Source organism: Lactuca saligna, chromosome 9 (genome assembly GCF_052625555.1).
Source record: "Lactuca saligna cultivar CGN05327 chromosome 9, ASM5262555v1, whole genome shotgun sequence".
Classification (NCBI taxonomy): domain Eukaryota; kingdom Viridiplantae; phylum Streptophyta; class Magnoliopsida; order Asterales; family Asteraceae; genus Lactuca; species Lactuca saligna.
Window position 1 is genome coordinate 191,676,290 of NC_136425.1, and position 21,834 is coordinate 191,698,123.

Below are 21,834 nucleotides of genomic sequence, written 5' to 3' on the forward strand. Positions count from 1 at the left end.
TATATTATAAGTTCTAGTATATTAATAATAAGAATAATAAGATTATTTAATTAGTATTGATCAAGAATTAATCTATGATTAATTAAGTGATCAAAAGAAGACTAATTAAATATATGGGTTGATTGTGTAAATCATCCATACTTATATAGTGGGCTAATGCTCCATGGATAATCAAGTTGGGCTAAAACCCATAGGATGGTCCATGGATGCTCCATGGTGTATTTGAACCCATGGATCCAAGGAAATGGAAAGCCATGACAATTAAGGATTTACCCTAATTGTAACACTATATAAAGATCTTATTCTTGACAAAAATCGGCCACTAGAATCACATTAGAAAGTGAAGAAAAGGGCTAGCCGATTTCATGAAGTGTAGAACTCTCTCAAGTTATTCTAAGTGTTTTGATGATTGTGATTCCATTTGAGGCTTCCACACTATTGGGGCTAGGCACTCAAGCTTCATGAAGACTTTCTACATCAAAGAGGTATGTATTCTATCTTGTTACACTCATTGTTTTGTATGCTAGATTACGATAATACCTTGGATGTTCTTATTTGCATGTATAATAGAGAAAACATAGATCCAAGGTATTTAGGGTTGCATGTACACTTAGGAGTGTTAGAATGCTCAAAACCCAACAACAACAACAACAACAGTCTTGTCAACGGCTGTGTGTTTGTCATTAAACAACTCCATCATTGCGGTCTTAATAGACCCAAATAACTCTGGTATCTGATTCCTGACAATAACCACAACCTCCTCACGAATAATCTCCCAAATCATGTCATCCAACGCAGCTGACCTGTCCTGATTGCTAGCTCTTGATCCTGATTCGAACCCAGTCTCAACTCACCTCATCATCACCACACTGAAAATAAACCAGTAAACATCAGATAACACGCATATCAATACAGGGAACCAACTCCTAATAAAGTCATAGGGGTTATGACTTTCTTGTTACGCATACAGGTCATGTGCTTCCAGTAGTACGGGTCCATATTACTTTCCACACCTACTTGCTCGTGTTCCAGATGATCATCACAACAACCCTAAAAATACATATTGGCATAAACATATACTCTATCCTCACACCCTATAGGAAAGGTTGATCATCTCAAAACTAATTGGCTGACCCCACACAACCTATCCATGAAACTTCCACCAACCTTGCAGCACCCGTGTATGCTAGTCATATATAACGTTGGACCCCATAGACAGTCGAATATATGATCCTACCCTAAACCCTTCATCAAACAAGAACAAGAAATAAGACCAAATCAAACATTCTTATACTATAGAATCTTAGTTATGCATGGCTATGATGCATACATTAAGCAACTATAGTAATGATGTCAATTTCATGTAAGAAGAACCGTATGTTATCATGCATCATAAAATCAGACAATTCTATCATGCAAACTCATGAGGATCCCTAACCTATCACTAGCATGCTATTCTAACATATCACAATATCAAATAACAATGTTGTAATTTGGGGTATACTTACTGGCTTCGACGGACTGTACACATCACATCCTCCTTGATTATTTTGAAAACTTTTGAAATTTGTTTTGATAGATCCTTTCCCTAGTTTGAGACTAGACTCGCGAGTGTTTCATCCAATTCACTTAAAACAAGGCTTTGATACCAACTTGTAACATCTAAAATTTCACAAAAATTTGAAATTTTTAAACAATCCCAACTCATCACTTTTTTACAAAAATAGTTTTCCAAAACATGTCTATTATCATAGTTTTCCCAAAATCACAAATATAACACAAGGAGGTGTACAATCAAACCTTCAACTTGTTGCGATCATCTGAGGTACCTGAAACATAACCCAAAGTTGTAAGCCCAAAGCTTAGCGAGTTTTCCCCAAAATACAAACACAACACAAAACCATAATCAATAGGCTGAAAGGGTGAAGGAAACGAGGCTATAAGGAAGATTATATAGGGCTCAACCCTAAAATTTAAGGTTTTCCAAATCTGATAAGCACTCCCCGCGTACACCCGTACGCATGGCGTACTCTTATCCTTTCAAAATTATGGTTTTGCCACTAGGACTTCTCATGGCTACTTTCTTCTATAATAGGGACCAAATTGACATAAATTAAAACCATACAAATGGGTTTGGAAGTATTTGGATATCAGGGCGTTACAAACATACTTAAAGACCAATCCAAGTTCAAGTTGACCTTGTTTTGAGTCGTAACACTGAACTTAAACTCCACAACACCAAATATATGTTTTTAGCACATATGTTACACCCCGTGCCTCTAAATTATGTTACAGCCAATGCACAAAACCTAATTCGAAAAAGGTTTACACCAAACATATTATCTCCTGCATGTCCTTGACAATATATGTTTTCGACATCAAACATATGTTGCAACATGTGCACCGAATATATTTTGAAAAATGTCACAACCACAAATAGTTGTTTTAAAATCCAAACATATTTTACCATTGTCCGACATTTCACATCGAACATATATTTTTTTTGGAGGCAGAGTTACAGATGGACCATCATCATTGATGTGATTAGTATTTACGCCATGGAATGAATATTAGTGTTTTCCATGATGTTTACTTACATTTGTTTTTTATAGGATCCACTGTACTCGAAAAGTTTATTTAAGATAAAGACAAACACTTAATTGAAGAAGAATCATAAAACATAAAATACTATTAATCACTTGTTGGTTTAACTATAAATGGTAAAAATAATATAATCTATTAGATTATATATAATAGAAGTGCAAGTACGCAACTTTAATAAGTAACATGTAAATTAAATATACAAATAAATAACATATTTTTAAGATCAACATCTTCCAACGTGTGTTTGTGTTGGTTGTTTTTATCGTAGTTTAATTGGTTTGTTTTTATCTTACTAAAGTAAAATCCGACTTCGTATTGTGTCGTGTTCATGTTATATAAAAAAATTAACATGTAATTTCGTGTGAGCAAAAAACACGATACGACTAATCCTATTTGACACACGTAGTTTAACCTCAAAATAATATTTATATAATTATGGAGATGGTTTATATAATATATTTTGTTGGTTAGTATGAAATTTAAATTGGGAATTAGGCTGACTTTAGATCGGTACTAAAATGGAGAGGGGATACTCAAAATAAACAAACAGTAACGGTAACATGCAGAAGGTGAGCAAACGTACAACTAGAGAACCATAGGGATTAGTTATGTAAATTTTCCCCTTATAAATATCGATGCATCACCTTCTTTTTATTTAGGGCACACTGCATTTTTCTTGCTCCAGCCGTTCGTCCCTTAAACAAAACAAGGTTTTTATTTATTTATTTATTTTTTTTCAGAATCAAGGTAATTGATTTTATTAATTTATTTGGTGTCATATCAGAAATTCATAGCACATAAGTTCTTCTTGGAGATCATTCTAATATCTTTCAGGATTTTATTTGTGCTTACATCAATATTCTTTGTGAGCATCCCTTCTGCTTAAGTCTTCTCCATGTCAATGGAGTTGTGCTTCAATGTTTGCGGATGACATAACCTTGTAGCACATCGACCTGTCTATAAATTCAACATTGTTAGGTTTTACTCACGCACATTCTTTATTTTTTAATCGGTTCTCTTTGAACGCCGCTGTTTTAATCTATCTGTCTCTTTTCTGTTTCACTAGTCTGTTGGCATTTGTCCCTAATCAAAGTCGAAGTTGTCATGAGCTACCGATTAGTAGTTTAAATTTGTGTTTTCGTTTTTCGATTTTGGTTAAATCCGTCGTCGGTTTTATAAAAATCTGAAAAGTAAAGATTAGGGTTTTATGGTGTTTGGGAAATGATGCAAAAGGATATCGAATTTTGTCATCTTAGGCGCAGTTTTGTGCTCTGCTGAACGAAATCTTATTTGCACGTCAGTCTGATCCTACACTCTATTGTTATGAGATCTTCATCCACTGTTCATTAATTAACTTTACTCTTCAATGAATTTTCGTTGTATTGAATTGTTTGATATTTGAAACCTGTGATGATAATCCAAAGGCTTGTTTCTCAGATACATTCGCAGTGGCCGCCTAAGAGCTTTCGCCTTCGCCAGGCTTGAGAGCTAATGCTGTTTTTTTCCTTCCTTGGATGGTTTTCTCAATGACGAGTCTGATATACCTGTTGGACACAATTTTCTGTTATTAATACATGTAAAATAATTTTGTATCCTTTTTATATTAATTTGAGATTTTCTTTGATATTTGAAACCATTTATAGTCGGATTTTCTGTTATTAATACATGTAAAATAATTTTGTATCTCATTCAGACATTCCTCTCCTCTACTGTACCTGGAACACCAATCTAAACTTAAATGAAAAAAATTAAGAACCAAACAAAATCAAGTAACTCACATCAATCCAAACAAAATTTAAAAAAACACACCAATCGAAAACAAAAACCAAGAAAGCCTGGAGACTTGGAATATTGATATTGTTAAAAGAATAAATTAGATGCAAAGAGATATTTAATAAAATTAATTTCTCTTTTAAATTTCGGGCATTAAGATCACAAGTCATCGTTACTAGGGTAGTTGTTGACGTTACATACCAACAATGGCAAAAAGGGAGCCATGACGTAAGTCGGAGGTTTGGGTTTGAGCTGATTCCCTCACCTTTTGATATAGTAATATTCAACATTTACTGTTAAAATGGCGTTTGGCAGATTTCTTAGAATTATGTGAAAATTAGTTTTAGATCTATGTTTGAAGAGAGCATGATGGTTTTTATGTGTACCAGAATTATAATCAAAATTATGAGAAAACTAGTTTTCTATGTCTGAAGATTGTATGATGTATCAAGACGGTAGTTTTGAAACGCCCGAAAGTGGATAACCATAATTAACTTGAAGCTGTGATGCCTCATTGTTTGATTACCTATTAACTGCAAGTAGTTTTAAAAAATGTTAACAAGTAATTTTGTATGAGAAAAATCTGTAATTTTTTCATTATGATATCGTATAATGATAGAATGTGTTTTTAAAAAATCTAATATTTTCTTTAAAAATGAGTTGTATGTTTTAAACCTTAAGACTAAAAATGTCAATAGTGTTGTACCGGAAAATAGTATCAAAAATTAATTTTTCATATGGAATTTAATAAAATTGGAAAACCACAAAATTTAAATAAAATTGATAAATATTTATTATTAAATTTAAATACTATATGAAATTTAATAAAATAGGAAAACCACAAAATTACATACGGAATAAAAATTAATTTAAAATAAGCATAAAATGATATGTGGCAAAATGAATAAGAGTGTGACAAGTGGTAAAAAAAAACCTTCATTTATTAAAGAATATTTGAAATTAAGTGTTAGTCCCGTAAACCAAATAAATGTATTGTTAATACATCGTGTGAGTTGTTACAACCATGCTAAAGACTAGTTAGCATGCTGCGACGTTCTTCAGGCGTCGGGATGCTAGACAATTGTCATTCCGGATTTGCCGGTCTAACTGTAGCTAACATCTTAGATGCGACAGTCCCGTATAAGTGTCATGCTCTTTTACCGTTCTGGTTAATTCAGGACTTTCGTATGTACTCAGGTAGGCATGGTGAAGACTATGTCTAACAAAATTGTAGTAATAGGTTTACGTATATCGTATTGAAACCCTTTTTTGCAAGTGGAAGTATTGCTTTTACATAGTGAAAATAATTATGTTTTTAAATAATTATTTGTTTTGTCCAAAATGATAAAATAGTGTTCAGATGACCTATAAACCATATCAATTATAGTTTATTATAAATGTTTTGTTGTGTCCATATATTTATCATATATATCAATGCATATAAGTTATCATATTTAGATGTTTTAAAAAGATAATACCATATCCAGCACAAATATATGAACATTTAGCATGACATAGCCATTTTTCTAGTTTTTGGCATTTTAACGACATTAAAAGGTAAATAGTGAAATATAACTTGGTAACACTTATTTTTACTTTTTTGGGATATTTAAGTCACGTTATATTTATATGTTTAAAACAACATATTTTTGGTTAAAACCCACAAAAGTGGTGCCATAAATTAGTTATGATCATTTTTGTTTGAACAACTATATTTTGTTCATTAAAATCCTAGTCTTTATAGCTTTATGGTTATAACTTTTCCTTAAAAACATATAACATGATTTTATTTGTTTTCTTGGTTTTGTATCTCAAACTAACATATCACATATAAATGTTTAGTAACTAGTAATATCCATATTTCATGCAAATAATATTTTATATACAACATAGAGATGAAGCATGCAAAACAACTTGTGTTTTTATATAATTTTTCTTGTATCCACCCCCCCCCCCCCAAAATAAAATAAAAAAAAAATGAAAATCTAGAAATCTGGGGTATGAACTCACAGAGTGTGTTTGTGGTTGGATAAAGAGATGAAGATGGAGATCATCAAGCTTAGAACACTTGAAGATGGTTAAAGAATACTTGAAGATGATATTATCCTATGGATAAAAGGCTCAAGGAAAGGCTTGTGCATCCAAAATTAGCTTCTCAATCTCATCATTTTCTAGTAATCAAGTCTCTAACTTGATCATTGGTTCATTAGATCTATTCTTTTCCCATTTTATGAAGATTTTGGTCCAAGAATGGTTGCTTGTGGGATTTGGACGTTCCCAAGCAAGACCCCTTAAGATCTGGAAGTATTTAGGGTGGTTAAGGCATACAGGTTGAAGCTTTATTCCATTAGAACTCCCCATGCAAGGTTTAAGAGGTTGTTATGTCCTTTTGAGCAAAAAGGGCCATGCAAGGATGTAAAGGCAGAGGCTTTGCGTGTTATTTCGACCCTAGAAGGTTAGATATGGGTCTTGGATGCTTTGTGCTCGACTGAAATCGTCTGAATAGAATTGGACTTAGAGGGACTCGACGAATTGCTCAAAGGACTCGGCAAGTCAGGCAATTTTCTTGCCTAAAACCCTTCTGTTAGTGGGTGTGAGTTGAGTTGGAAGAGGACTCAACCAGTTGGGTTCATTATGGACTTGAAGATCATCGTACTCGACGAGTTCAAGGAATGAACTCGCCGAGTCCAAGGCAAAATCCCTAACTTATGAAGATGGACTCGATGAGTTTAAAGGCAAATCCTCACAGTTTGTATGGGTCTATGTAACAACCCGATATTTCAACTCAATGTAACGACCTAAAAAGTCAAGTCTTGTAACCACTTTTGATATAATGAAATTAACTTTGAAAAATAAAATGTCCAAAGGTCTCTAATTAATTACCTACTATGTTAGGTGTCATTAAACAGTGATCGTACGTAAAAAGAACGCCCAAATCTGACTTCGTATAAGGAAGTTATAAATTTTCCAAGTTCGGCTTAGCAACAGACAGCTAAAAACTCGAAATGGAGACCGAACGACTTTTGGCCAGAATGACCTAAATAAGAATCGAAGGTCTCGACAATGGTTTTTCACCGGTAAAAAGTCTGGCAAAAACAGATGTCGGATAACGAAGTTATGAATTTCTAACGGAATTTTCTCACCACGACCTTTTAAAAATAAATAATAAAAATAATTTCAAAATTTGCAGATGGAATCTAAACGAAAGTTGTAGAGCGTAGTCTCACCCACACGTGGATATAAGGAACGTCAAAAACGGAGTTCGTATGAAGAAGATATGAAATTTTGAAGTTTATTAAATAATAAAAATATAAATTTTATATTTAATTTCAGTATTATCCGAAGGATGAGTTACCAGGCCGATCCGAGTTACGCCCAGCGTACTCGAGGCCTAGGCCTCGGATCGTCCACGTCGCCCCTATGCGAGGCTATGCCCCGTCCCATCCGAAGCTCCGAGGCAGTCGAGGAAGCGGTCACGCATGACGCAGGCGTACGCCCAGTGTACCCGCGTACGCCCAACGTACCGAGGCGGTTCCCACCCCCTATAAAAGGGATGCGAGGGTTCTGAAGAATAGGCTCAATTCCTCTCATCTTTCTTGCGTTTTTGCTTCGTTTTCCATGCACGTGCTATCCTGAAGCTTCGGTTTCCTTGCTCAAGTCCCGAACGTCGTTTGTGCTCCCGAGATTCCCTAGAAAATATGCTTTCTCGAGTCGAAATTCTGCTCAGTTTTCATCTCGCCTTCTTTAATCTTTCAAGTGAGTTCATACCCCTATAATCCACACTTTTAAATATTTTATAAATACTTTTATATGCTTTTAAGGGGGGGGGGGGATACAAGTAAAACACACGATTATTACCGTGTGTTTTATGAAGTTTCATAATACATTTTTTATCAATGGAATCATATGTGATTTATAAGTATTATAGGGAAACTTTCGTATGCAAAATATACCACGATAACATCTTATCTTTGAAATAAGAAATGATTTATGTATATATGTAAATCAAACACTCTGCTTATACTGTAGGTATATGTGTCCATCTTTGGCAATACAAAAAAAATATTCTTTTCATAACAAGTGGGCATTTCACTAGGGATTATTATACAAATGGAACACACTTTTAGAAAACTATAATATGTATAGTTTTACGAGAACACTACGAACTTTTACATACTAGAAATACTATTTCAAGAAGTTACTTTCATATACAAGAACAAACGAACATTTTCACACGTAAATTTGTTTTATACTAAGTTTTGTGAGACATTAAACTTCACGTACGCTCGAGTACACATTTCAAGTAAGTATTATATACCAGAATCCTTTGGAGGGGAAGCATGGTGTTTGTGTATAGATCTATACGAGATTGACAACCCCACACTTGACTGTTAGCTACAATACACCATTTGGGGTGACAAACGTCAGAACATTCCAACGCCTGAAAAACGTTGTATATAGGCATTTCTAGCCAAATAGCATGGATATAAAACTCACATGGAGTATCAAAAACACATTGATTTACGGGGTTTTTTCAGACGTATTGGCAATTTTATACGTACATTAATTAACTACTTAAGGCATGAAAAACCTTATCGTGATACAATTTTGGAACTTCTAAACCACTACCCACCTACGGAAAAACATAAATTTTCTAAAAACAAACATTGGTCTTGATAGAAGGCTACGTTTACACTAGTAGAGGATATGGGATTTTCAAGGAACCAACAAACAAAAACAAACCATTTCGTTTTAGTTCATGTAATTATTGTCATTTAATACTTATGAAACTCACCAGCTTATATGCTGATCTACTCTTTCAAAACTACTTGTATGTCCCTGGAATTCAGTAATTGTAGGTAACAAACAACTTTTGAAGAAGGGACGCTGCGACGCTAGTTTAAATTCATATTTTGGCATCATATTGTAATTGGTTTTGAACATGTATCTTTTAAACAATGTAAACTTTCAATTATATATATGATGGTTATATTGCTTTCTTTACTATGTATTCAATTGTTACGTTACCACATGAAGTCATCCGCCCCTGAACGTTTATGCCGTTCCGGTTTGGGGGTGTGACAGTCTAAGGCACCAATGTCAGCCCATTATGTTTATGTATCGTAGGAAGACCTGGGGTTAGCCCTAAGCACTTATTGTATATGTTCCGGGTTACGATCCGATGTTGGGCGAGGCCCGAGGAATGTTGTATGCTAGAAGTTTTTGTGATAGGATCCGGACCGAGGTCCAATGTGGGGGTAAGCTCGAAGTACATTTGTATGGTAGTATGTTCCGGATTAGGGTCCGATGTCGGGCGAGGCCCGATGAAGGCTTATAAGTGCATGTTAGATTATACTTGTTGTCTTTGTGATACTTGTATGTGCCTGGTAGGGAGGTGGGTGTGGCTGATGTCCCGTATCTCATCACTAGCTGAGTATGGATGGGGTTCCATATCTCAATATTAGTAGAGTAGGGGCGAGGCCCGTGATAGGAGATAAGTGAGTGTGGACGGGGACCCATATCTCACTAACAACAAGAGTGTGGACAGGGTTCCATAACTCATCAGTAGCAGACCAGGGGCGGGGACCATGATAGACGAGGCCTTAGTATAGGAGTACAGTAGAGAATGTTTTCTTTATGCGCTAGTATGTTATTTGATTGCATGTATGGGTATAGCGGGCGAGGCCCAGAGATAGGCGGAGGGAAGAGCTCGGGATGATCGCATGGAACACACCAAGAAGTCTTAGCCTGAGATGTTTTTACTCTGATAATTAGAACATGTTTTGAAATGATTGAAATGATTGGATACTTATGATTTTATTAATGTTTTAAAAATAAAATTTTGGCCATGATTTTTGGGATGTTACATCTATTGTCTTCGTGATTATCGCACGTGTTCATATGATTATATGTTTATATGTTCATATGTGTACCGGGCGGGACCTGATGATTAACAGATCTGTAAGCTGAGCAGGGTTTGATGTCGGGCGGGGGCCCAATATGCGTTTGTTATGTATGATATGTGGTAGTTTGGGGAACTCACTAAGCTTTGTGCTTATGATTTTTAGTTTATGTTTCAAATACTTCTGGTTCGAAAGGGAAGTGCCCGAGATGATTGTAGAGCACACATCACCTTATTCCGCATTTTGTGATCTAATCTAATATTTTATGATGTAGTGATATACTTTGATCCATCTTGGTTGTATGACAATGTTTTAGATTACTGTTTTATTAAACTAAAAATGAAAAATTTGGGTCGTATTTTCTAGATGTTACAAGTCTATTTTGTGCAAGTAATGGTTATTTTGTTATTATGTCACATATTTTCAAAAGAGAATCATCCATTTGGGTCGGATTAATATTTAATCATCATGGATCCAAGAACTCAATCCCAACTTAGCTCTGCTACACCTATTGGTAGGCCTAGTAATTGGCCAGTCAGAATACATTAACCACCCCATACAATATATGGATTGGAGGGTTGGAAACATTAATCCAATCCAACCCAACCCACATAACTCGTTTAAGTATATAGGTTCGTGTTTGGATCGATTAGAGAATTCAATTGGGGTTAGGACTTAAGAGTGTTAGCTAAGGCATGTCGTATATTGAATGATAGTCGATATATTCCAATATTTCCATTAAATCATAAATATTTTTAAATATAATATATATAAATGGATTGGCGGGTTGACCCGTGAACCCAAATAGGTAACCCAACCCAACCCATATAATATATGGGTTGGTGGGTCAAAATTCTCAACCCAAACCCATTTATTTTCGTGTTGGGTTACGGGTTGGGTTAAGAATTGCCACCCATACCTATTGGAAATCCCGAAAAACTCCCTATCTACCACATCATAAAAAATCAAAGATTTTGTAAGTAAAACTATCCCAAAAAGAATGGAATTACGAAAATTCCATAAATACCAAGAAGTAATCAACCCCACAACATCAAAAGCCTTTCGTTGCTCTCCTATCAAGGTAACTATATTTGCCCAAGAAACTAGCGACTGAATGGAAATCAGATTAGGAAGTTAAAGACCCCACCAAATAGTAATACAACTCCACAAGTAGGGATGTCAACGGGGGCAAACGGGGTGGGGAGTGCATCTCCCGCCCCCGCCCCCGAAATTTCTCCGTCCCCCCGCCCCCGGAATGTTCAATGTTTCTACCCCCGCCCCCGCCCCCGAATCCCCTTTGTTACCCCCGCCCCCGCCCCCGATTAATTTTGGGCTACTTTTTTTTGGGCTAAAAGAATTTGTTATTTAGGCTAAAATAAGCTATTTTTTAGGTAACAAATAATTATTTATAGCAAAATTTTATATGTTAAAAATAAAAAAGTTATGGCATTTTAAAAAATTATACTAACAGTTTAAAAACATGTTTTTTGATGAATTTTGGAAGCTCAAAATCATGTTATAGTTTATTATATTTATATAATTAATATATGTAAATATATGTGTAATTTATTAACGGGGTCCCCATGGGGATTTCGGGACGGGATTTCCTACCCCCGCCCCGCCCCCGAAATTAAAACGGGGGTTAACCTTGCCCCCGCCCCTGTCCCCGCCCCCGATTTTTAAAAAAAAAATCCCCCAAACGGGACGGCCCCCCCACGGGAACGGGGTCCCACGGGACTTTTTGACATCCCTATCCACAAGTTTATAAGCTCGCTAAAACCTATGAAGAGGTGATCAATTTTCTCTACGAAATATGAAAAAACAGGTCACATGATCGAATCCACCACAATATGTAACATCCCAAAAACCACAACCAAAATTTTCATTTTTAAGTTAAATAAAAGCATTGTTTCTAGGAAAACCAAATCAGGAAAATCATAAGTATCAAAATACAATCATCCCGAAAATCAGAGTATCACAAAGCACAAAATCATGAAAACTATCGAGGGGAGTGTACAGTCAAGCCTTCGCCTTTCCACGATCATCAGAAGTACCTGAAACATATTTAAATCCACAACTGTAAGCATAAAGCCTAGTGAGTTCCCCAAAATATCACATATAACACATCATAAATAAATAACTATTGGTTATCAGTAACCCTGGGGATTATTAGCAGTCATAATGGGCTAACAGTACGCCCTTTGGGCCAACAACACATCCGATGGGCTAACAACACGTCCTGTGAGTTATCAGCAACCTTGGAGACTATCAGCAGCCCCAATGGGCTAACAACACATCATGGAACTAACAACAACTCAGTAACACATAACATCAATCAATAGATAAGACCTAACTAGTCAGCATGTACACACTATGACGTAAGTAATGCAATGAGAAGACTCACCTCACAGATAACAACTAAACACAACTCTCACACAGTGAAGGCCAATACAACGAGACACCTAACAACAACAAAGAAGTACCTTCTCAACCTATACCCTGAAAACCTTAAATTGACCAAAAGTCAACAATGGTCAAAAAGTCGATAGTGAAATTCATCCCCAGCTGACCTCCACGTCATGACCACCCTTTGATAACATCGTGGTAGAATAAGGACAAAACAATCGCGATATCCCTAGTCACCATGTCATGAAAAATGGGATCTTACAGCTTAATGGGTTAACCTCTTAATCCATCAAGCCAATCATTCATACTTTTCAAAAGGCTTTCTTACTTCTATCACACCATAAAAATCGTTGCTTTTTAGATATGCATGTCCAATGCAAGTCTAGAACTCAAACTAGGTCAAAAAGGGAAAAATAAAGCCAAGATCTCATGCATGGAGTTCAATACACTATCAAACTTTTGGAACTTATGTCCATCAAGGGACCTCAAGGATCCATAACGCTGCCAACTTTATGGAATCCATGCACTCAACTCAACCCAAACATGGAGAAAAGTGGGTAGAAACCTAGATCTATCATGATACAAAGAGAAAGGTAGGATCTTTAGGTCTTACAAAAGTCCACAAATGACAGAAGACGATGATGGGGGTGACTTGCTTGCAAGAACAACACACTAAGGAGATCTTCTTCTTCTTCTAAGCACCAAAACGCCTCCAAAAGCTTCACAAGTCAAAAATGGAGGTAAGGGATTTATCGAGGGTGAAAGGGAGGCGATGGAGGCTGAGGGTGTGTAAATCCTATCCTTCACCTCCCCTTAAATAGGGGCATAAACCCCAAAATTAGGGTTAAGCCTTCAAGCGGCTGCCACACCGTGATCATCAACGTCATGTCGTGGTATACGAAGTTGATGTGCGTTTTATTCATCCATGGCCACGTCGTGATGTATCCTTCACCACATATTGGCCATAACAAGGCCTATATTTTTAGCTCTTAAATGCCTAAAACATAAATGAAATATTTACCTAAAATAGGTGTTATACAATACCTCTAGACGAAAGTCTCTCTCTAGCGGGAATACTATGTAACCACAATCACCAAAGATGAATGTTCAAATTGATAGGAACCCGATTGTTCCACCGGATCTCCACCCTCCCCCCCCCCCCCCCCCCAAAAAAAAAAAAAAAAAACACGCATCCCACTATCTAGAAAAGCTCTAACATAAGAGACAAAAAAAGTCATCATACACATCAAAAAGTGCCCTTGCGTCCAAATGATATCAATTAGCCGCCTCCTTCATCCTTTAGTGTCTTGCACATCTTTGATTTTTGAAACCAAGCAACATTTAACAAAAATATAACACATAATTTTGGATAGCCAAAGAATAACATGAAAACAATATGGAGAACCTGCGATGGAAGGATATGGCTGTATAGAAAGCGATTTCAAAAAGGATTTCATGAATTGATTAAAGAAAAAATTGCAAGAATCGATTAAAAGCATCAAACATCTAATCCTCACCAAAAGAATCATTCGACCTTCACCAATTTAAGAAAAACGATTTTAGAACTTATTGGCACTAGCTAGGTGGAGGTCGACGAACATACCAACACCATTCTAATTTCATATATAAAACATACATAGATAAGTACCAACATTAGTTTTTCAATTGATTTCAGAAAAAAAGGATAAGAAAGTACCTGATAGGTGGAGGCTGGTGGACATCAGTGCTGGCGATAGGTAGAGGCAGACGCCCAACTTCAGGCGTTAACGGTATGACAAGAGGGAGGAGCAGCTTCAAATTATGTGTGGAAGAAGGAAAAGAGGAACAAAGCTGAACAATGAGGCACTTTTTTAGGGCATAAAAGTCTTTTTTGGGCAACAACATTTCAAGCATGAACCGAGTCATGAGGAGGGTCAATGATTGCTGACCGAGTCAGTCATCAAACAAGCTGACCGGACCGAGTTAGTGAAAAATGCTGACCGACCCTGTCAACTATATATCAAACACACCCTTAGGTTTTTTTTTTTTTTTTTTTTTTTTTTTTTTTTTTGTGAAGATCCACGCAACCACTTTTGTCTCCGCCGCGCAGACAACGCGCATACATATGGCCTCGCAAAGTGTTTGTTTTTTTGGAAGTGTGCAGATAAAAAAACGTCTGCGCGAGGTCTTCCTGGCGTAGACATGTATCATTGTCTTTAAAGGTCTTCAGATCTAATTTTAACCTAAATCAAAAAAATAAAAAAAACACGGGCCACCGTGCAATTTTTTTTTTTTTTGCTGAAAATATATTTTTAATGTTTATAACATGAAATTAAGTTTGAAAAATCAATCTATTTCAACAGCCGTAGAAGTTAAAAACAAACAATCTTTTTATTGCAGACTGCAGACATTTGATCCACCTCTTTTACCGCAGAGGCTTGAAGATGTGGTCCACAGACTGCAAACATTTTGGCTTCAAAAAAACAAACATCACCTTAGTCTTGTACAACAAATGTATCATGAAGTAACATAAAATAAATACATAAAGGGATAAATAAATAAATAATCATAAAGATGAAGGACTAAAAATAAATTTTCTTTCTCAAACTTGTTTATTTTATCATCGTTGACTATGTGATTTGGAAGTAAATTAAAATACACGAAGTAGAGAAAAAGAGTGGAACCCTTGTGCAGATCGAACGCGGAAACAACATCCGAGCAATTACCGTTACATCCAATCACTCAGCCGGCGATCCCGATGCGGCCCTCCGTCCGATCACCGTCGTCTTGGTCCGTCATTGCAGCACTCTTCGCATCCTTTCTTTTCATCTTATCGCCGGCGTTCGCCTCCGAGTATGATCACAAGGTTAACTAACGCCTCAACCCCAAAATCTATATTTCGACCATGAGTTTTCGATCTTCTTGATCTTTGATTTAAAATGTCATGGTTTTGCGATTAATTGTTAGATATGCTAACCACATTTGGTTTATTTTGTGTGGAAATCTAGCTCCGGAAATGAGATTTGAATTGGGTTAGGGTTTAGATCTCTCACAAGATTTGCTTTTCTTTGTCTCTGTTTCTGCCAATTACGGCAATATGTTATCTCTGATCATGAATGGTCTTGTAGTAGGAGATAGTAGCTGTAAGTTATTGTGAAACCTGATCTGTGATCATGGTAATATCAAAGATAATGCCATCATTTTACAGGGCTACTAAGTACTAACTATGTGGACTGAAGGGTAAACTAATGGAAAATTTAACTTGACATATAGTTTGATTAGAGCTGTGACAAACTAGCCAATAGCCACCCAAAATTCCCCTTATAGTACAAAATTTGTGAAAACTTGCAAGGGAGTCAATAACACTCATGGTGAGAAGTTGGGATATCCTAAAGTAAAAAGTGTTGCATTTCAGTGCTTCTACCATAGTACCATATCATGATTGATATCTTGAATAAATAGGACCAATATTAATGCTTGTGTTTTTTCAGATCCAATTACTTTGTTCATGGCTTTGCTTTGATATCTTTATTGCTTACATATGCAGTATCAACCAGATGACAAAGTCACCCTTTGGGTGAATAAAGTTGGACCTTACAATAATCCACAAGAAACATACAATTTCTACAGTCTTCCATTTTGTCACCTACCTGGACATGCTGCACACAAGTGGGGTGGTTTGGGTGAAGTATTGGGTGGAAATGAGCTTATTGATAGCCAAATGGATGTCAAGTTCCAAAGTATGTTTTTTCTTTAAATATATTCTTGTATGATTATAGTTCAAAACACTTACCTAACATATGTTATCTCTAACAGAGAATGTGGAAAAGACTACTGTTTGCAAGCTGGACCTCGATGAACCAAAAGCCATGCAATTTAAACAGGCTATTGAGAATAGCTACTGGTTTGAACTATTCATGGGTATGCATTGTTATTGTCATAAAGTACAAAAAACAGATAATTTTCACATCTGTTTCTTCTAATCTTGTTTTCTCTTTTTTATTACTGCATGGAATCAAACTCAGATGATCTGCCACTGTGGGGTATGCATTTATAATCTCTCTTGAATCTATATTTTCGTGTCTTTTTAGCCTTTTTTATTTAACATCTTAATGGTATAATAGGTTTTGTGGGGGAGGTGCATTCTGATAGGAACACTGATAACAAGCATATGTTATTTACACATATGAATATCACTTTACAATACAACAAAGATCAGGTTTGCAAGATTTCATTTTTATGTTAACTGATGTAATGGGTTTTCTGATTATTTGCCTTATACCATGAATGATTTCCAATTATTGCAGATTATCCATGTTAATCTGACTCAAGAAAACCCAAAACCATTGGATGCTGGTAGAACCCTAGACATGACATATTCAGTCAAATGGACTGAAACTAATATCACATTTGCTCGTCGTTTTGATGTTTACCTTGATTACCATTTCTTCGAGCATCAGGTAACTTCCAAAAAATAGCAAGAAATAGCAACATACTTTCATTGATTTATATGTAATAGCCTCCTACTTTTATATAAGCTTCTTGTTTCTCTTTAGGGTTAAATGCAAGAAATATCAATGTACTTCATAGTTTCATAACTTTAATTATCTATGTATTATAGCATTATTCTTTATTTTTATTACATCATTGGGGCTATAATGTAATGTTTGTTGGATCTGATGATGCAGATTCATTGGTTTTCCATCTTCAATTCATTTATGATGGTTATCTTTCTCACTGGGCTTGTTTCAATGATCCTAATGCGAACTCTTAGAAACGACTATGCCAAATATGCAAGAGAAGATGATGATCTAGAAACTCTGGTAATGAAACTATATAAAGCAACCAGTTCATTTTTAATAATCCACTCCTGAATTTATTAATTTTATTTTTTTCAGGAAAGAGACGTGAGTGAAGAATCTGGTTGGAAACTTGTTCATGGAGATGTTTTCCGACCACCTCGTAATTTGGTTTTGCTGTCGGCAGTTGTCGGGACAGGTGCCCAGCTGGCACTTTTGATTCTTCTTGTCATCATGTTTGCCATTATCGGAATGTTGTATATCGGGTATGTTATATGTAACATAAATTATGAAGTCTAGATGACCATTTTATCCTTACATTTCAAAAAACAAGTTTCAGAATATTCATAAATTTTAAGTTTTTAACATGAATGAAGTTGGGAGGAAAAAAGAAGAAAGGAAATTCTTTTTGAAGGGTTAGTGTCTTAATACATTAATGTAGGTTTCTTTTTTGGCTTAACCCTTTAAGTCATTCTGTCCAGATTTATTCAAAAAGAAACAGACATGTATAGCTGCGTGGATTAAGTGTGTAAACCCTTAAGCTCATTAAGTAAAAAAAAGAAACAACCCCTCAATCTGATAAACTATATATGGGTGTTTCTTATTGACTTAAAAATGCATAAAGAAGGACTTAATAGAGAAAGCCAGTGGAAGTCCTAACTTATAAATTTGCTCTCAATTGTTTCCTTCTCAAATATCCTCTAAAACATTATTTATCAGGGAGAAAAAAATAATGGAAGTTTGGTTATTTGTTTTGTAGGAGAGGAGCAATTGTAACAACATTTATAGTTTGCTATGCTTTCACATCTTTTATATCTGGCTATGTGAGTGGGGGGATGTACTCACGCAATGGTGGTATGTACTCCTCTATATAATTTTGATATATTCTTCTTCTTCTTCTTATTATTTTTAAATTCCCGATTATGACCTTTTTTATTTTCAGGGAAAACATGGATAAAGTCGATGATCTTGACAGCATCACTTTTCCCATTTTTGTGCTTTGGGATCGGTTTCATTCTGAACACAGTTGCCATATTGTATGGGTCTCTAGCAGCTATACCATTTGGGACAATGGTGGTGGTTTTGGTGATTTGGGGTTTTATTTCTTTCCCACTTGCCCTTCTTGGAACAGTTGTTGGAAGGAATTGGAGTGGGGCCCCTAACAACCCTTGTCGTGTGAAGACAATCCCTCGCCCAATTCCAGACAAGAAATGGTATCTTACACCTTCTGTGGTTTCTTTAATGGGAGGATTGCTGCCTTTTGGTAGTATTTTTATTGAGATGTACTTTGTCTTCACATCCTTTTGGAATTACAAGGTATTCTTGTCATTTCTCACTACTACTAAATCCTCCAATGAGTTGTCATGAAATGAATGATTAATAATTAATAATGATTTGTTTGAAACTTTGAATTGACATGACAGGTGTACTATGTGTATGGGTTTATGCTACTTGTTTTCCTGATATTGATTATAGTGACTGTTTGCGTGACGATTGTTGGAACATATTTTTTGCTGAATGCGGAGAATTATTACTGGCAATGGACTTCCTTCTTCTCAGCTGCATCCACAGCTATTTACGTCTACTTGTATTCCATATATTACTATTATGTCAAGACCAAAATGTCTGGTTTCTTCCAGACCAGCTTCTATTTTGGATACACCGCCATGTTCTGCCTCGGTTTAGGAATTCTATGTGGTATATTTCTCTCTCTCTCTCTCTGTTTTTTTTGATATTTCAAACAAAAAAGAACAGAACAGGTTGTACTGTGTTTGACATGCATTGGACTTGGAACTGTACTCATAGACAAAAGCTGCAGCTTTTTGTCCCATCCAAAAAGGTGGGATAGGGACTAGGGGTTCTTGTGCAAAAAGACAAAAATGCCCTCTTTATCCTCATTGGATTCTGACTGATGTTAGTGGGACGGGGACTAGAAAGCTGTCTATTACTTTATTTCTTGTCTGTGTAAAAAGACAAAAATGCCCTCATAAGACTTAATATATCTTTGAGTAAACTGCAAAAATGGTCCCTGTGGTATATGATTTTTTTTTTTTTGGAATGAGTCCAAAGAGGAATCTTTTTGCTCCTTATGGCGTGTTTTTGTTGTGCTTTAGGTCCTTCATTTGAGATTCCATTCCAAATGAGTTTTGTTAACAAGTCAACGGAAGAGGACACAAAAACTCATAGTTTAATAACAATGATCATAATAAAATAAATATATTAAATAGAGGTCAAAGTGGTCATTTTCTGAAGATTTAACGGACTAATACAAGTCAAGGACCAAAAGCAGAACAAAACCCTGCCATAAGGACCATTTTTGCAGTTTACTCCATCTTAATGTTGAAAAAAGTTGATGTTTTTTTTTATTAAATTAATTTTCAGGAGCTGTGGGACATTTGGGGTCAAACATGTTTGTTAGAAGGATCTACCGAAACATCAAGTGCGATTAAGTCTAAGTCACTGTTAGGAAGAAGTAAGAACACAAACACGACCCAAAGTGGGACCCATGACCTGGTTCTTGACAAGAGTTGGGGAGTGATTAGTAGTATACTTAACTCTTTAAGGATAGGGGGAGGCTTGATCATTTTTTCCTTCCTTTCCATGGAGTTTAGAAGAAGAAAGGTAGATTATATCAAAAAAAAAAAAAAACTATTTTTGTTCCACATTCGTAAATTTTTCGTATTCTCATTTACGTTACTTTGTGTTTGATTAATACCATGAAGAAGGAAGTGATGGGGGAGGTGGGGGTACATTTTTTTGTGGTGGTGTAGTGTGCAAAATGATGACAATGTTGTTAATTTGTTATATACATGTTCTATTGTATTTTTAATTCATTGTGTTTAATTTGGTCTTTTCATTTTCTTCACTTATATCATCGTGGTCCAATGGGCCCCATTTGTCACGTCTGAGCTGGCAGATGACTGTGTTTGGTGGGAGAGCTTTTTGATGTCAGGCCACATCATCAATCTAAAAAGTTTAATGAACACCAGCTTTTTCATTTACTTTTTTGTATAAGTTGGTAACTTCTAATTTGTTGAATATATATGAGATCAACCGCTTTGATTGAAAAAACTTCTGCTGAAGAACGTGTTCATTAGTAAGCAATCTTAAAAAAGCTTTTAGTAAAAAAGCTCCCACAATAGGTAGAGTTTTTCATAGCTTTTTCAAAGTATAAAAAGCTTTGAAAAAACACAAAAATTGCAAGAGTTTTTGTCCTATCCAAAAAAAAGTAGAAGATGGGACATGTTGTCAAAGTATAAAAAGCTTGAATGTCTTTGTTTTCCGGTTCAAGGCAAAACAAAACAGTAAGCAGGGTGTTTAGCAAGAAAAAAGAATAGTGAATGTGACAAGTATAACAAGCAATATATATTCGGAGACATAATATGCATGTAACAAAAGTAAACATGAATTATTTCATCATTTTTTTTTGGAGCATTGACTTTTTGACCATGAAAGTCTCAAAATTGTCCTCATTAGCCACTAAAATTTTAATCATGTTAATTAGGTCATTAAAGTCAAGATTTTGTCACAATTTAACCATTTGAGAGCATGTTTCAATCGGTTTTCCGGTTGACACTTGCCACATGGTTATGATGTGGTTCCTACATGCTCTAAGTAAAGAGATGGTGAAAATGACCATTAAACTTTAGATTTTGTCATCATTTGGAAACCGATCATGTAATCGTGATTTACTTTGTGATTACAGAATTACTTAACATCCTGCTCATTTGTTATTTTCTTTCCTCTCCTACTCAACTTGTAGACCATATTTGTTGAATATGTGATCGTCTTCCAATAACTTGTGGAGATACAGACCCCATATTTGATGAAATTCATCCACACGTGTTCTTATCCGCTGGTTGGTACACATACGTTATTAGAGATGAAGGGATGATAGATTTGATTACACATGTTTTTGTAGTTGTTGTGACAAGTAACAAAGACCATCAGTTGGTACATACTGCACACATGTTTTAGAGATGATAACATAAAACGAAATATATTAAGATAACATAAGGGGTACACAAACCACATGTTCAGAAGTTGGTAACATAAGGGAAGGGGTACACAAAACATTAAAAGTTTGTAACAAAACGATTTATGTTTTTCAACAAAGAACTCTTGATCCTTCTTTTGATTAACGAAGCTTCTAATAAATGTCTTCCATGGACCTCCTAAGAGCATGGTCAATAGCATTTTCTTTTGTAAGATAAAAAAACGCCAAATCCCTTACTATCCACCTGCAAATCCTCAAACATTTTGTCCCTGCTTTCTTCGTTTGCAGAAATGGAAGTTACTTGATTTTTCTACATTGATTTGCTTTTATTGGATTTTTTTTATCTCCTTCGCAGAAAACATCCCAATTTTAG

The 21,834-nt window shown here is 35.5% G+C and overlaps 1 protein-coding gene, 1 long non-coding RNA gene and 2 other non-coding genes across 4 annotated transcripts; all 4 read left to right on the forward strand.

The window, feature by feature from the left end:
• Positions 1–3,264: 3,264 nt before the first annotated feature.
• LOC145014356 (uncharacterized) lies at positions 3,265–4,230 on the forward strand. The gene is made up of 2 exons (XR_013665506.1): positions 3,265–3,314; positions 4,042–4,230. It is a non-coding gene; the product is annotated as an uncharacterized LOC145014356 (long non-coding RNA).
• On the forward strand, positions 3,818–3,917 carry LOC145018889 (small nucleolar RNA Z122). The gene has a single exon (XR_013667250.1). It is a non-coding gene; the product is annotated as a small nucleolar RNA Z122 (small nucleolar RNA).
• LOC145018958 (small nucleolar RNA SNORD14) lies at positions 4,007–4,124 on the forward strand. The gene has a single exon (XR_013667283.1). It is a non-coding gene; the product is annotated as a small nucleolar RNA SNORD14 (small nucleolar RNA).
• Positions 4,231–15,310: 11,080 nt separating the features above from the next.
• LOC145015287 (transmembrane 9 superfamily member 1-like) lies at positions 15,311–20,294 on the forward strand. The gene is made up of 12 exons (XM_078973743.1): positions 15,311–15,531; positions 16,213–16,405; positions 16,482–16,586; positions 16,691–16,708; positions 16,790–16,884; positions 16,973–17,125; positions 17,354–17,488; positions 17,564–17,730; positions 18,225–18,319; positions 18,408–18,781; positions 18,889–19,162; positions 19,847–20,294. The coding sequence occupies exons 1-12, from the start codon at positions 15,424–15,426 to the stop codon at positions 19,912–19,914; spliced, it is 1,785 nt and encodes a 594-aa protein (XP_078829869.1). The 5' UTR covers positions 15,311–15,423; the 3' UTR covers positions 19,915–20,294.
• The last annotated feature ends 1,540 nt before the right edge of the window (positions 20,295–21,834 follow it).